Consider the following 16,894-nt stretch of genomic DNA (forward strand, 5'->3'; position numbering starts at 1 on the left):
ACAACTACAGTAATAAATACAACGATAACTACAGTATGTCAATTTCTCTGGTTTGCTTTTGATGACAGCTGACCAAGTGCCTTATTTTTTTACCTTTATTAAGATTCAAACATGTTATAGATTTGACGTGGTACAGTACATGGATTATTTTTCTTTTTTTTTTTTAAATACATTTGATATTTAAATTCTGAGAGTATTTAAAAAATGGATTATGTTGCATTCTACTGGACCAAGAGACAAGAAAACACGCTCTCTGGTCAGCTGTCAGTGGGGTGGTCCTCTTCACACTAACTAACTCCTACAAGAGATTTATGTACTGTCTAATCTCCTATCTTCTCCTCTCCTCAGCGCTCGGAAGCGGCCTATCCCGTACTACCGCCCCAGCCCTTCCTCCTCCAGTTCCATGTCAAGCACCTCCCACTCAGGGAGGAGTCGCAGCCGCAGCTACAGCTGCAGTCACAGCCACACCAGGAGCCACAGCCGCTCACGCAGCCCCAGGAGCCACAGCCGCTCACGCAGCCCCAGGAGCCACAGCAACTACAGTCGCAGCAGCTATGAAAGCCCCGGCTTCTGATGAGAGAGTGAGAGATAGCGGGGGAGAGGGTGAGGGGGGGGGGGAGAGAGAGAGAGAGAGAGAGAGAGAGGGGGAGGGGAGGAGGGAGATAAATCATGTTATGCGTCCCTGATTGGTCCAAACACAGGGTCAGTCCTTCTCTGTGTTTTTTTTTTTTACCATCCTCAGTCTCCATCTCTGTATACCAGCGTTAACCCGAGCCTGGATCTGAAATATCGATTTGTCCTCACACAGGCAGTTATTTAAAATAACATTTTTCAGATCATGCTTTTTGAAAATAATTGATAAAGAACAATTCTGTAAGCACTTTCTCTATATCTTTCTGCATAGCAAAAGTAAACCCCCCAAAAAAATATTCCAGCAATGGGAAACTTCCATGAGTTTGTCGAAGAAGATGAAAAGAAGAGATACAAGTGGAAAAGAAATCAAATCAAATAAAACAGCACTGGGCAATTCTTCCTCCAATGTCATTACATAATTTCCCCAAAAACATATGCTTTATTTTAGGAACCAGAGAGATCAACAGATGCGATAAAGAACAAAAGAAAAGTTGGCTGACGATTTAGCATGCAGAAGGGAACTGATATATCAGGATGTATAGATGATTCTAAACTGGAAGTTCTGGCTTGTAAACTATGCACTGTATATTCTATGTGATTTTTTTTGAAGAGGCTTGTTATTTGATGATGACTTCGCATGATGATGCATTAGAAAGGAGGAAGGCTGCTGCTTGTACCAGAGCGCCCTGCTGCCTGCCACTACAGTACTACAGGTCCCAGGGTGCACCTGTCCCTGCCACTACAGTACTACAGGTCCCAGGGTGCATCTCTCCCTGCCCCCTATTCTGACTTGGGGCACGTTCAGATAGAAGTATGCTATGTAGAACAAACATGCATCTCTGAGATGTAGAATAAGGAATGACGTCGGCTCTATTTGTGGTATTTCTATCTGAAACGATCGAAAACGTTTTGGTACTGAACATGGCCCTGACATTCCTGACCTGTAATCACACACAGAGGCAAAAAAAAGGGACAAATGTTTGATTATTATGTACTTTTTCTCTCTTCCCTATTCCACTATGTATTATGTTCAGACCTCTTGCCCAATGACCAGTGACGTGAAGTCGCTCTGTAAAGATGCTCCTTCTAAAGATATTTTCTGCAAAAGCATCCATGCAATCATGTGAGGGGGGTCTATCTTTTATCCACAGCTATTTATTCAGTTATTTATTCCAATTATTTATCTATTTCTTATGTTATTTAATTGTTTATTTATTTGATTATTTATTTGTTTTGTCTCATCGAATGTTTTTAAAACAATTTGAAGAACTGTGTTGTTGAGATCTTAATATTTAATGGGAGATAGAATTGCTGCATATGTACACATTCTGATCTATGAATATACAGAACGTCAATTGATGTTTTAACCCAAATCCTTTTTATTTGTCATGAAAGCTTCTGCTTCCTTTAAGAAGTGAGTGAGCTGAGCTGGACATAGCTTGTTTCTATGGCGGCCGGGTTCCCAATCTCTTACCTGATGCGATTTATAATGCTCGTACACAGGGTTACTTAGAGGGCCTAGTTATAGTCTTAGAGGGGCTGTTAGCTGCAGGGCTCCACTTCTACCAACTCCTACTGTCCAAATCATAAACCAGTCCTGGATTGGCTCTCTGCAGACAAAGGTGTGTTGATTGGGCTAGTTTGTTGTCGGTGTTACCAATCACATTGCCCCTGCTGTAAAAGGCTGATCTATCCCTGCTTTTAACCAGAGGTGTCCTGGTAACTGGCTCTGACCTGACATGAGGTCAAAGACAGAGGGTCTGCTCGTTTTACAAGCCAGTGGTCACCTAAACTATGTATGCGGCGAATGCCCCTGCTAGCAAAACGCGTGCACCCAGACACAGGTAGTCCCACTAGATGCCCATCATGTTCCCTGTCTCTGTTTACTACTCTGTGCTGATAGGTCCCCAGCTAGCACATAACGTTCTGAAAACCATATGTTTCTTAGAGCTTGGTTAGAGCGTGAACGTCCTATGTTTATTTAGCATACAACCTTCCCATAACATTTACTACAATTTTATAACATTCTTCTGTGGGAATTTCAGTACTTTGACAAAAAAAAACATTTTCTACAGGTTTCTTCATGGTTCTATTTAAAGTCATGTTTTCAGAACGTTCAGAGAACGTTAAGAAATAACGTTCTTCTTTGGGTATTCCAGTACTTCAGCGTAACGTTTTCTACAGGTTTCCTCTTGGTTCTATTTAAAGTCATGTTCTCAGAACATTAAGAAAACGTTCCATAAAAAACACCAGAAAACATTAGTAACGTTCAAAGAACGTTGTAAGAATGTTATTTAAAAACACATACATTCTGTTCTCAGCATCAACAAAACTCTCTATCTTGTTAAATGTGTTCAGATGTGTTGGCCGCACTCACTAATTGGCCACCCCTGATCTTAATGAGTGTTTTTTGTCTTTGAACTAGGGTCTGTTTATATAGACTAAAATGAACATCTTTGTTAGAGTTATTTTTTTTAAACATGGCATGCTAGGTCAATCCTGTTGGAGCAGTGGACTAATTCCATGGATAGAGAACAGAAGATCATAGGTTTGAATCTCACTGACACCATGCCACAATAAAAAAAGGAATGTGTTTGCATGATTAATGCCTAGAAAATAAATGTCCATGTGTCCAATCTGTGGTGAGAGTTCATAACAGTTAACTCAAACTAAAATAGCAGTGTTATTAAAAGTCTTATTGAAACATGTTCTCAGAGTGTTATTTAATTACCTTCAATATCCTAGAATTTCCGTTCTCAGAATGTTAATTAAAAAAAAAAAACTCCAAGTTTGGCTTTCAGGGGAACCCTGCAACCTAAATATTAACGTGCCCAAATGTTTTTGTTTTAACCGTCAGGAATCTTATGGTTTCGTTAATAAAACGTACGTTCCCACAGCTTCCAGGGAACCAAATGTGCTAGCTGGGACAGCTGCTGGTCATGATTCAACCAGAGACCCTGTCTTCCTTCCCATTCGTCAAGCCTCCTGTCACTCATACGGTGTTACTCTCATAATGTAAACATGTTTTGTTATTAAGAGTACAATGCTAAAACCTTTGGATTGTATAAAAATCACTTAGTTGTAGATTACCAGTTATTATATACAGGACAATAAATATAAACCAATGGAAAATGAGCTACTTGTGTTGTCGTCTTTCGATCGATACTCTTTTTGACATGAAAAAAACTAAAACACATTGGAAGTTAGGTCTATACATTATTCATACCAGAGTCTTAAAGTCATACGTCCATGTACTATGTGTAGGTGCCACCTGCAGAGGGTGCTAATGTAACTATTTTCTTTATTTCCTAATGATACGTCTTGAAACCTCTGGACTGGATGGACTGGAATATTCTGTAACCTAGTGTACTTTTCCAGCTCCTCAAAGAACTGCCTGTTTATTTTTCCTCCCAAGTCCATGAACTCAACCTACACTATGTTACGGTAACCTGTGAGTATATGATGAATACAGCAGCTTCCAAGAAATAACAATGTTATATCTGACACTGCTTGATAAATCTAAGGCTGTTGAAATTATGAAAAGGCCTTAAGCCAAATCTGCCGTAATCCCAGCCCTAAACCTAACAATAGCCCTAACCCTAGGATCAACCACAACCACAACCCTTACCCTAGCCCTCAACCACAACACTTACCTTAACACTAACCCTACTCCTAGTCTCAACCACAACCTTCACACTAACCCTACCCCTAGCCTCAACCACAACCTCAACCTTAACGATAACCTTACTCCTACCCTCAACCACAACCTTAACACTAACCCTACCCTCAACCACAACCTTCACACTAACCCTACTCCTACCCTCAACCACAACCTCAACACTAACCCTACTCCTAGCCTCAACCACAACCTCAACCTTAACGATAACCTTACTCCTACCCTCAACCACAACCTCAACCTTAACGATAACCTTACTCCTACCCTCAACCACAACCTTAACACTAACCCTACTCCTAGCCTCAACCACAACCTCAACACTAACCCTACTCCTAGCCTCAACCTTAACACTAACCCTACTCCTAGCCTCAACCACAACCTTCACACTAACCCTACCCCTAGCCTCAACCACAACCTCAACCTTAACGATAACCTTACTCCTACCCTCAAACACAACCTTAATACTAACCCTACCCTCAACCACAACCTCAACACTAACCCTACTCCTAGCCTCAACCACAACCTTCACACTAACCCTACTCCTAGCCTCAACCACAACCTTCACACTAACCCTACTCCTAGCCTCAACCTCAACCTCAACACTAACCCTACCCCTAGCCTCAACCTTAACCTCAACACTAACCCTACCCCTAGCCTCAACCTTAACACTAACCCTACTCCTAGCCTCAACCACATCCTTCACACTAACCCTAGCCCTAGCCTCAACCTCAACCTTAACACTAACCCTACTCCTAGCCTCAACCTTAACACTAACCCTACTCCTAGCCTCAACCACATCCTTCACACTAACCCTAGCCCTAGCCTCAACCACAACCACAACACTAACCCTACTCCTAGCCTCAACCTTAACACTAACCCTACTCCTAGCCTCAACCACAACCACAACACTAACCCTACTCCTAGCCTCAACCACAACCTCAACCTTAACGATAACCTTACTCCTACCCTCAACCACAACCTCAACACTAACCCAACTCCTAGCCTCAACCACAACCTCAACATTAACCCTACTCCTAGCCTCAACCACAACCTCAACATTAACCCTACCCTCAACCACAACCTCAACACTAACCCAACTCCTACCCTCAACCACAACCTCAACACTAACCCTACTCCTAGCCTCAACCACAACCTCAACATTAACCCTACCCTCAACCACAATCTCAACACTAACCCTACTCCTAGTCTCAACCACAACCTCAACATTAACCCTACTCCTAGTCTCAACCACAACCTCAACATTAACCCTACTCCTAGTCTCAACCACAACCTCAACACTAACCCTACTCCTAGTCTCAACCACAACCTCAACACTAACCCTAGCCCTATCCTCAACCATAACCTTAACACTAACCCTAGCCCTATCCTCAACCTTAACACTAACCCTACTCCTAGCCTCAACCACAACCTCCACACTAACCCTAGCCCTAGCCTCAACCACAACCTCAACCTTAACGATAACCTTACTCCTACCCTCAACCACAACCTTAACACTAACCCTACTCCTAGCCTCAACCACAACCTCAACACTAACCCTACTCCTAGCCTCAACCTTAACACTAACCCTACTCCTAGCCTCAACCACAACCTTAACACTAACCCTACTCCTAGCCTCAACCTCAACACTAACCCTACCACTAGCCTCTTTACTGTTGAGATATACAACAATATATAATTTGAGATTATAATAAAAAGTCCAGCCCGTGTATATTGAGCCCCCGAGTGGCGCAGCGGTCCAAGGCACTGCATCTCAGAGCAAGAGGCGTCACTACAGACCCGGGTTTGATCCCGGGCTGTATCACATCCGGCCGTGATTGGGAGTCCCATAGGGCGGGGCACAATAGGCCCAGCGTCGTCCAGGTTTGGCTGGGGTAGGCGTCATTGTAATTAAGAGTTTGTTCTTAACTGACTTGCCTAGTTAATTTTAAAAATATATAATTATATAAATTACAAAAAAAATAATTGTAATTACATTATCAACCATGAACGGCACTCTTAATCGGAGTCAGACCTGTGTGAGCTTGATTAAACTTGCCTGGTTTGTACTTTTGCATTGGTTGCATTATGCCTGTCTAGCTCAATCAAGAACCCACTGAGTATTTAAAGTATTTTAAATATGTGCGCCACTCGGGGGCTCAATATACACGGGCTGGACTTTTTATTATAATCTCAAATTATATATTGTTGTATATCTCAACAGTAAAGAGTGTTTAACCCAGGTATGGTTTCAGTTAATGTGATAGAATACTGACTCCATCCAGCAGAGTTATTGTGATAGAACATCCAGTGCTGGTCGTTGGAAGAGACACAGGAAAGTATTGTGTTTCAATAACACCTTCAGATAAGATGGAGAAACTGTCATGTGCGTGACAATGCTGATTCAGCAAAGAAGAAGGTTGTGAGGTATAGTATGCCAACGACCTATCCCAACTCTGGGTCCCTCATTGCTTTATATGGCATGTAGATCAGCAGTATACAGTATATAAATGTACATCAGTCAGGGTTTTAGATCAGGTCATAGCACTATCTCTGCTGCATCCTTAGTTATAAATGATGTGGTTAACTGTATGAATAAAAAGGCAACATTGTGCTGTCCTCTTCATTGACCTGTCAAAGGCTTTCGATACTGTTGATCACTCATTGCTAATTCAGAGGCTTTCCTCAATTGGCCTTGACCAGGCTGCATGTAACTGTTTTAAACATGACTTGACAGATAGAAATCAATGTGTATCTACTGATGGTGTTAAATCAGGTTTCCTGGATATTATAAAAGGTGTCCCGCAAGGGTCGATTCTGGGTCCTGTACTTTTTAAATAAACAATATCGACTTGTCCGTAAAATATTGTAACCTGCACTTGTATGACGATGATACTGTTGTGTATCCTATTGTCCCCACGGTTGACCAGGCTCTATCTGAACTACAGTCTGCCTTCATTGTATTACAGAAAAACTTTATTGACTTGAATTAAGTTTTGAATGCAGATAAAACTAAGAAAATGTTGATCTCTGGAGTGCATAAAAATAACTCTTATGATTTAAGCATACAGTGCCTTCTGAAAGTACTCATACCACTTGACCTTTTCCACATTTTGTTACGTTACAGCCTTATTCTAAAATGTATTAAATCATTTTTTTCCCTCATCAATCTACACCCAATACGCCATAAAGACAAAGCAAAAAAAGGTTTTTATACATTTTTGCAAATGTATATAAAAAAATGGAAACAACACATTTACATAAGTATTCACATCCTTTACTCAGTACTTTGTTGAAGTGTTGAAGCACCTTTGGCAGCGATTATCGCCTCGAGTCTTCTTGGGTATGACGCTACAAGCTTGGCACACCTGTATTTGTGGAATTTCTCCCATTCTTCTCTGAAGATCCTCTCAAGCTCTGTCAGGTTGGATGGGGAGTGTCACTGTACAGCTATTTTCTGGTCTCTCCAGATATGTTCGATCGGGTTCAAGTCCGGGCTCTGGCTGGGCCACTCAAGGACATTCAGAAACTTGTCCCGAAGCCACTCCTGCGTTGTCTTGGCTGTGTGCTTAGGGTTGTTGTCCTTTTGGAAGGTGAAACTTTGCCCCAGTCTGAGGTTCTGAGGTCTCTGGAGCAGGTTTTCATCAAGGATCACTCTGTACTTTGCTCCGTTTATCTTTCCCTCGATCCTGACTAGTCTCCCATTCCCTGCAGTTGAAAAACATCCCCACAGCATGATGCTGTCACCTTCATTCTTCACAGTAGGATGGGGTCAGGTTTCCTCCAGATGTGACGTTTGGCATTCAAATCAAATCAAATGAAATGTATTTATATTGCCCTTCTTACATCAGCTGATATCTCAAAGTGCTGTACAGAAACCCAGCCTAAAACCCCAAACAGCAAGCAATGCAGATGTAGAAGCACGAAGCACGGTGGCTAGGAAAAACTCCCTAGAAAGGCCAAAACCTAGGAAGAAACCTAGAGAGGAACCAGGCTATGAGGGGTGGCCAGTCCTCTTCTGGCTGTGCCGGGTGGAGATTATAACAGCACATGGCCAAGATGTTCAAATATTCATAAATGACCAGCATGGTCAAATAATAATAATCATAGTAGTTGTCGAGGGTGCAACAAGTCAGTAACACGAGTAAATGTCAGTTGGCTTTTTCATAGCCGATCTTTGAGAGTATCTCTACCGCTCCTGCTGTCTCTAGAGAGTTGAAAACAGCAGGTCTGGGACAGGTAGCACGTCCGGTGAATAGGTCAGGGTTCCAGCAGGTCTGGGACAGGTAGCACATCCGGTGAACAGGTCAGGGTTCCATAGCTGCAGGCAGAACAGTTGGAACTGGCCAAAGAGTTACATTCAGGCCAAAGAGTTACATTTTGGTTTCATCAGACCAGAGAATCTTGTTTCTCATGGTCTGAGAGTCCTTCAGGTGCCTTTTGGCAAACTCCAAGCAGGCTGTCAGGTGACTTTTACTGAGGAGTGATTCAATCTGGCCACTACCATAAAGGCCTGATTGGTGGAGTGCTGCAGAGATGGTTGTCCTTCTGGAAGGTTCTCCCATCTCCAGATAGGAACTTTGGAGCTCTGTCAGAGTGACCATCGGGTTCTTGGTCACCTCTAACCAAGGCCCTTCTCCCCTGATCGCTCAGTTTGGCCAGGCGGGTAGCTCTAGGAAGAGTCTTGGTGGTTCCAAACTTCTTCCATTTAAGAATGATGGAGGCCACTGTGTTTTTGGGGACCTTCAACGCTGCAGACATTTTTTGGTGCCCTTCCCCAGATCTGTACCTAGACACAATCCTGTCTCGGAGCTCTACGGACAATTCCTTCGACCTCACTGCTTGGTTTTTTACCACAGGTGGACTCCAATCAAGTATTAGAAACATCTCAAGGATGCACCTGAGCTCAATTTTGAGGCTCAAAGCAAAGGGTCTGAATACTTATGTAAAGAAGGTATTTCCATTTTGTATTATTTATAAATTAGCAAAAATTTAAAAAAATCTGTTTTCACTTTGTAATTACAGGGTATTGTGTGTAGATTGATGAGGAATTTATTTTTATTTAATCAATTTTAGAATAAGGCTGTAAGGTAACAAAATGTGGAAAAAGGGAAGGGATCTGAATACTTTCCGAATGCAATGTATGTACTTTGGATTGTCTCCATAATTGATCGTGTCCCTGCTTACAAATATCTGGGCATCTGGATAGATGAAATTCTGTCTTTTGAAAAGCATATTGATGAGTAAGTTAAGAAGCTGAGAATAAAAATGGGGCTCCTTATATAGCAATAAGTCCTGCCTCTCGGATTGATACATTGGTACGTTATAAAAGCCCTTTTACAAATAGTCCCACTGTAGCTAAAACCTTTATCTAACTTTTCGACATGTGAGTTTCCACCTCCGGTCTCAGGGATGGCTAACTCTGGAAATTCCTTTGGTCTCTATTGAGTTAGGTAAATCAGAGTTTAGTGCTCTTGCATCTTATTTGTGGAAAAATCTTTAAAATACATGTTTTTTTTTTTGGTGCCTCTAGGTCAATTCGGAAAGCTGATTTCGTTTTTTTATGACTGTGTTTTTTCTTTCTGCTTACATATTTGGATTTCAATTTGGATGTGTGTATTTTCTGTAATGTACACTGCTCAAAACAATAAAGGGAACACTTAAACAACACAATGTAACTCCAAGTCAATCACACTTCTGTGAAATCAAACTGTCCACTTAGGAAGCAACACTGATTGACAATACATTTCACATGCTGTTGTGCAAATGGAATAGACAACAGGTGGAAATTATAGGCAATAAGCAAGACACCTCCAATAAAGGAGTGGTTCTGCAGGTGGGGACCACAGACCACTTCTCAGTTCCTATGCTTCCTGGCTGATGTTTTGGTCACTTTTGAATGCTGGCGGTGCTTTCACTCTAGTGGTAGCATGAGACGGAGTCTACAACCCACACAAGTGGCTCAGGTAGTGCAGCTCATCCAGGATGGCACATCAATGCGAGCTGTGGCAAGAAGGTTTGCTGTGTGTGTCAGCGTAGTGTCCAGAGCATGGAGGCGTTACCAGGAGACAGGCCAGTACATCAGGAGACGTAGAGGAGGCCGTAGGAGGGCAACAACCCAGCAGCAGGACCACTACCTCCGCCTTTGTGCAAGGAGGAGCAGGAGGAGCACTGCCAGAGCCCTGCAAAATGACCTCCAGCAGGCCACAAATGTGCATGTGTCTGCTCAAACGGTCAGAAACAGACTCCATGAGGGTGGTATGAGGGCCCGACGTCCACAGGTGGGGGTTGTGCTTACAGCCCAACACCGTGCAGGACGTTTGGCATTTGCCAGAGAACACCAAGATTGGCAAATTCGCCACTGGCGCCTGTGCTCTTCACAGATGAAAGCAGGTTCACACTGAGCACGTGACAGACGTGACAGAGTCTGGAGACACCGTGGAGAACGTTCTGCTGCCTGCAACATCCTCCAGCATGACCGGTTTGGCGATGGGTCAGTCATGGTGTGGGGTGGCATTTCTTTGGGGGGCCGCACAGCCCTCCATGTGCTCGCCAGAGGTAGCCTGACTGCCATTAGGTACCGAGATGAGATCCTCAGACCCCTTGTGAGACCATATGCTGGTGCGGTTGGCCCTGGGTTCCTCCTAATGCAAGACAATGCTAGACCTCATGTGGCTGGAGTGTGTCAGCAGTTCCTACAAGAGGAAGGCATTGATGCTATGGACTGGCCCGTCCCGTTCCCCAGACCTGAATCCAATTGAGCACATCTGGGACATCATGTCTCGCTCCATCCACCAATGCCACGTTGCACCACAGACTGTCCAGGAGTTGGCGGATGCTTTAGTCCAGGTCTGGGAGGAGATCCCTCAGGAGACCATCCGCCACCTCATCAGGAGCATGCCCAGGCATTGTAGGGAGGTTATACAGGCACGTGGAGGCCACACACACTACTGAGCCTCATTTTGACTTGTTTTAAGGACATTACATCAAAGTTGGATCAGCCTGTAGTGTGGTTTTCCACTTTAATTTTGAGTGTGACTCCAAATCCAGACCTCCATGGGTTGATAAATTGCATTTCCATTGATTATTTTTGTGTGATTTTGTTGTCAGCACATTCAACTATGTAAAGAAAAAAGTATTTAATAAGATTTCTTTCATTCAGATCTAGGATGTGTTGTTTAAGTGTTCCCTTTATTTTTTGAGCAGTATATGTAATTCAGGGCTCATCTGTAAAAGAGATCGTGGTCTCAGTATGACTCCCTGATAAAATAAAAGTTAAATCAATAAATATACTACCAAGCTGATTCATCGGTGAGGACCACAGTAACCTGTAACCTGAAGGAGAACAGTTTTTAGACACAGTCAGTGGAGAGATACTAAGGATAATCTGATATTTTCTGAAGTTACCGTAATATAGGTTGAGCACTGGAAGGTGCATGAAAACCAAAACTGTCCTTCTTCCAGATTTTTTGTTGTTGTATTTGCTGGTGGAATAAAAATGCTTTAAATCAAAATTAGAAAAATATTTAGGATGAATAATGTTAATATTCACTTAGGAGTAATTAACACCATGCTTAGCATATTTATGTATTTCCCCTTTATTTTATTCACATGATTTGAAGTGTTCTATTTGTGACACTCATTTGTATCACGGGATTTGGTCAATAGACGCTATGCTGTATTTTAAACTCATATCTGTTGATCGGGATTGACGCCAGACTGGAGGTCCAAGGACACTGATTGTTGTTGTGTTCTGTGGAACACTGCCATTTTGTAGCTGATGACAACATTGTTTTGACTTCCTGGTTCTGTGGAATTAGGATATAAGGGCCTTCTCGGCAAAGGCCAAGTTAGACATCTTCTCTTCTGTGCTAGAGGTGTCTTCCTGTTGCTACTTGTAATTAAAATGAAATTATTTGTTATTGACTTTATCCGCAAATGCTTTTCTCTTAAGTTCACCTGAAAATTCCCTTTACACTCAGACAGGACATAGATCTTGCAATGGAACATATTCAAAACAAAACCAGGTTGTCCATGTTAAGAATGCCATTCTGCAGTGACTTTAGAGAGGAGTTAGAGAGGAGACAGAGAGGAATTAGAGAGGAGTTAGAGAGGAGAGAGTGAGGAGACAGAGAGGAATTAGAGAGGAGACAGAGAGGGGATAGATGGGATAGAGGGGAGTTAGAGGAATTAGAGAGGAGTTAGAGAGGAGACAGATAGGAGAACAAGAGGAGACAGAGAGGAGTTAGACAGGAGTTAGAGAGGAGTTAGAGAGGAGACAGAGAAGAGTCAGAGAAGAGTTAGAGAGGAGACAGAGAGGAGACAGAGAGGTGACAGAGAGGTGTCAGAGAGGAGACAGAGAGGAGTTAGAGAGGAGTTAGAGAGGAGACAGAGGAGACAGAGAGGAGACAGAGAGGAGAACAAGAGGAGACAGAGAGAAGTTAGACAGGAGATAGAGAGAAGACAGAGAGGAGTCAGAGAGGAGACAGAGAGGAGATAGAGAGGAGACAGAGAGGAGATAGATAGGAGAACAAGAGGAGACAGAGAGGAGAGAGAGGAGACAGATAGGAGTTAGAGAGGAGTTAGAGAGGAGTCAGAAAGGAGTTAGACAGGAGACAGAGAGACAGAGAGCAGTTAGAGAGCAGACAGAGAGGAGTTAGAGAGGAGACAGAGAGAAGACAGAGAGCAGTTAGAGAGGAGACAGAGAGGAGTTAGAGAGGAGACAGAGAGGAGTTAGAGAGGAGACAGAGAGCAGTTAGAGAGCAGACAGAGAGGAGTTAGAGAGGAGACAGAGAGAAGACAGAGAGCAGTTAGAGAGGAGACAGATAGGAGTTAGAGAGGAGACAGAGAGAAGACAGAGAGCAGTTAGAGAGGAGACAGATAGGAGTTAGAGAGGAGACAGAGAGGAGTTAGACAGGAGACAGAGAGAGAGAGCAGTTAGAGAGCAGACAGAGAGGAGTTAGAGAGGAGACAGAGAGCAGTTAGAGAGGAGACAGAGAGGAGTTAGAGAGGAGACAGAGAGGAGTTAGAGAGGAGACAGAGAGAAGACAGAGAGCAGTTAGAGAGGAGACAGAGAGGAGTTAGAGAGGAGACAGAGAGGAGTTAGAGAGGAGACAGAGAGAAGACAGAGAGCAGTTAGAGAGCAGACAGATAGGAGTTAGAGAGGAGACAGAGAGGAGTTAGAGAGGAGACAGAGAGAAGACAGAGAGCAGTTAGAGAGGAGACAGAGAGAAGACAGAGAGCAGTTAGAGAGGAGACAGATAGGAGTTAGAGAGGAGACAGAGAGAAGACAGAGAGCAGTTAGAGAGGAGACAGAGAGGAGTTAGACAGGAGACAGAGAGAGAGAGCAGTTAGAGAGCAGACAGAGAGGAGTTAGAGAGGAGACAGAGAGCAGTTAGAGAGGAGACATAGGTTCTACACGACATGGTCAGTATTAACACCTGTCTAACTAAGCTCTGGTTCCATTCCTCCATGTCAAGACTAACTCCTATCACACCAAACACCTCCAACATAACTTTTTAGTTGAGGGAGTGCGTCCTCTGTGTGCTTGTGGGTCTGTGGGTGTACTGTGTGCAAGCGTGTGTGTGGGTGTGGTGTCTGTTGTGTTATGCTTGTTTGAGCTCCTAGGATTCCTGTGTGCATTCATAATGTATAGCTGCTAATTGCACATAAGTGGCTGGCTTGTCACATAACATACTGTTCTCTACCAGTCTGTGTGTTAGAAACGGCACACTTACATCTCCCCACTATGCAGGGGGGCTGTAGACCTGCTGAGCACGGCTGTCTGCTTTACAGCAGACTCTCAGATTCCTCTAGCCCTGTGTCATGGCTAGGGTGAGCTTGGAGGGGGGATTACAATTGGCAGGACAGGGAGGGAGGGAGGGAAGGGAGGGAGGGAGGGAGGGAGGGAGGGAGGGAGGGAGGGAGGGAGGGAGGGAGGGAGGGAGGGAGGGAGGGAGGGAGGGAGGGAGGGAGGGAGTGAAACAGAGTGCTGGGCAGCTGTGTTCGATTGGTCGATGGGAGGTCCTTGGATTTAGATTCCATTCACATGCTACATCTGCCATGAATAGACATTCTAGTTCCTTCTATAAATATCTGGCTGAGGGAGGTGTGTGGGGGGGGGGGGACGGGGCGTAGGGGTTGAGAAGGGAGGGCCAGTGACAGTGTTGACGAGAGGTGGGCGGTTGCTGTGTGTATAAAAGCCTTCGGCCGAGGAGCAGACAGAACTTTCTTTGGAAGTTTGAGAGAGACCAACCAAAGTCATCTACAGCAAGTCAGCCAGTCAGCCAGTCAGCCAATCAGCCAGCCCACAGCTCTTCTACTGGTACAGTACTACTCGTCTTCCTCCAACCATGACAGAGAGACGTATCCCCTTCAGCCTGCTCCGCACCCCCAGCTGGGACCCCTTCCGTGACTGTTACCAGGGCAGCCGGCTCTTTGACCAGGCCTTCGGCATGCCGGCCGTCCCTGAGGAGTTCCCCACCTTCCCCAGCACCCACTGGCCCGGCTACATGCGCCCATCCGCCTTTAGCCCCGACATGTCCGTTGCTGGATTCATACCCTCCATGATGCCCCAGAGCCCTGTGATGTCCCCCCTGCATAGTGCCATGATGCAGGCTGCCATGATGCCCCAGGCTACGGTGATGCCCCAGGCCCCCATGATGCCTCAGGCTGGGGCAGCGTCGTACGCCCATGCCCTCTCCCGCCAGCTCAGCTCTGGCATGTCTGAGATCAAGCAGACCCAGGAGACCTGGAAGGTTACTCTGGACGTCAACCACTTCTCCCCTGAGGAGCTGGTGATCAAGACCAAGGATGGTGTGGTGGAGATCACTGGTGAGTAGCTCATATCTGGAGATCTCTCTGTGTCTCTGTCTGTCTCTGTCAGTCTGTCTCTGGCTCTCTCTGTCTCTGTTTGTCTCTGTCTCTGTCAGTCTGTCTCTGGCTCTCTCTGTCTCTGTTTGTCTCTGTCTCTGTCAGTCTGTCTCTGTCTCTGTTTGTCTCTGTTTGTCTCTGTCAGTCTGTCTCTGGCTCTGTTTGTCTCTGTCAGTCTGTCTCTGGCTCTCTCTGTCTCTGTTTGTCTCTGTCTCTGTTTGTCTCTGTTTTGTATCTGTATGACTCTGTCTCTGTCTCTTTCTCTATCTCTGTCTAGCTCTGTCTCTGTCTGTCTCTGTCTCTGTTTGTCTCTGTTTGTATCTGTCAGTCTGTCTCTGGCTCTCTCTGTCTCTGTTTGTCTCTGTCTCTGTTTGTATCTGTATGACTCTGTCTCTGTCTATTTCTCTTTCTCTGTCTAGCTCTGTCTCTGCCAGTCTGTCTCTGTCTCTTTATCTGTCTCTGTCTAGCTCTGTCTGTCTCTGTCTCTTTATCGGTCTCTTTATCTGTCTGTCTCTGTCTGTCTATGTCTCTGTCTGTCTCTGTCTCTGTCTGTCTGTCTCTCTCTCTTTCTCTCTGTCTCTGTCATTCTCACTTTGATTTCCAATGCTTTTTCAATGGGAGTTGACAGTCAGCATAGATGATCCATTCAATTTCCATCCATTTTAAGCACAAAAGGTTCAGATGAGTTGAACTTTTGATTGGCTAACCCTCCGTTTAGAGGAGCCGTTTTACGTCACAAACTCCACATGCAAACGGACAGCGGACCAAAATGAATCTGTTTTAATTTGGTGTCCGTTCTCCACGGATAAGTCTGGCCTCGCCCTTATTAAAAAAACAGGATTCATTTGTTCCAATGATAACACCCACCAGAGGCCGAAATAGTCTTGAAAACGTTTGGCAGCAATGGAAATCAAATGCCCGTCCAACTGGTACGTTCTGGAAATCAAATGCCCGTCCAGCTGGTTCGTTCTGGAAATCAAATGCCCGTCCAACTGGTACGTTCTGGAAATCAAATGCCCGTCCAGCTGGTTCGTTCTGGAAATCAAATGCCCGTCCAACTGGTTCGTTCTGGAAATCAAATGCCCGTCCAACTGGTACGTTCTGGAAATCAAATGCCCGTCCAGCTGGTTCGTTCTGGAAATCAAATGCCCGTCCAACTGGTTCGTTCTGGAAATCAAATGCCCGTCCAACTGGTACGTTCTGGAAATCAAATGCCCGTCCAACTGGTTCGTTCTGGAAATCAAATGCCCGTCCAACTGGTTCGTTCTGGAAATCAAATGCCCGTCCAGCTGGTTCGTTCTGGAAATCAAATGCCCGTCCAGCTGGTTCATTCTGGAAATCAAATGCCCGTCCAGCTGGTTCGTTCTGGAAATCAAATGCCCGTCCAACTGGTTCGTTCTGGCGCCGGTCATGAAATCAGGACAAAGGAACGGTAATTTGGTGGCCACTGGCCAATGATGGTTACAATTGAAATCAGCTGTGCGGGTGATTTTAGTGCGTATTGATATTTTAACGAGAGAGGACCTTGTGTTAGTACGCTGGCCAAAGCTCCATGCAATAGTCCTCATGTGTTTCAATGGGTATACACACGTAACTACCAAAATAAAGGAAACACCAACATAAAGTGTCATAATAGGGCGTTGGGCCACCACCAGCCAGAACAGCTTCAATGCGCCTTGACATAGATTCTACAAGTGTCTGGAACTCTGTTGGAGG

General features: G+C 44.6%; 2 protein-coding genes across 3 annotated transcripts in view; both read left to right on the forward strand.

The window, feature by feature from the left end:
* srrm3 (serine/arginine repetitive matrix 3) overlaps positions 1-3,768 on the forward strand; it is an 87,918-nt gene extending 84,150 nt beyond the window's left edge. For both annotated transcript variants that reach the window (XM_045717398.1, XM_045717399.1), the window contains one exon: positions 349-3,768. In XM_045717398.1, coding sequence (XP_045573354.1) covers positions 349-574 — 226 coding nt within the window. In that variant the 3' untranslated portion in view covers positions 575-3,768. The remainder of the gene's footprint in view (positions 1-348) is intronic.
* Positions 3,769-14,515: 10,747 nt separating this feature from the next.
* Positions 14,516-16,894, forward strand: part of hspb1 (heat shock protein, alpha-crystallin-related, 1) — a 16,177-nt gene continuing 13,798 nt past the window's right edge. Inside the window, exon 1 of the mRNA XM_014198203.2 lies at positions 14,516-15,139. Coding sequence (XP_014053678.1) covers positions 14,659-15,139 — 481 coding nt within the window. The 5' untranslated portion in view covers positions 14,516-14,658. The remainder of the gene's footprint in view (positions 15,140-16,894) is intronic.

Source organism: Salmo salar, chromosome ssa04, assembly GCF_905237065.1.
Source record: "Salmo salar chromosome ssa04, Ssal_v3.1, whole genome shotgun sequence".
Lineage (NCBI taxonomy): Eukaryota > Metazoa > Chordata > Actinopteri > Salmoniformes > Salmonidae > Salmo > Salmo salar.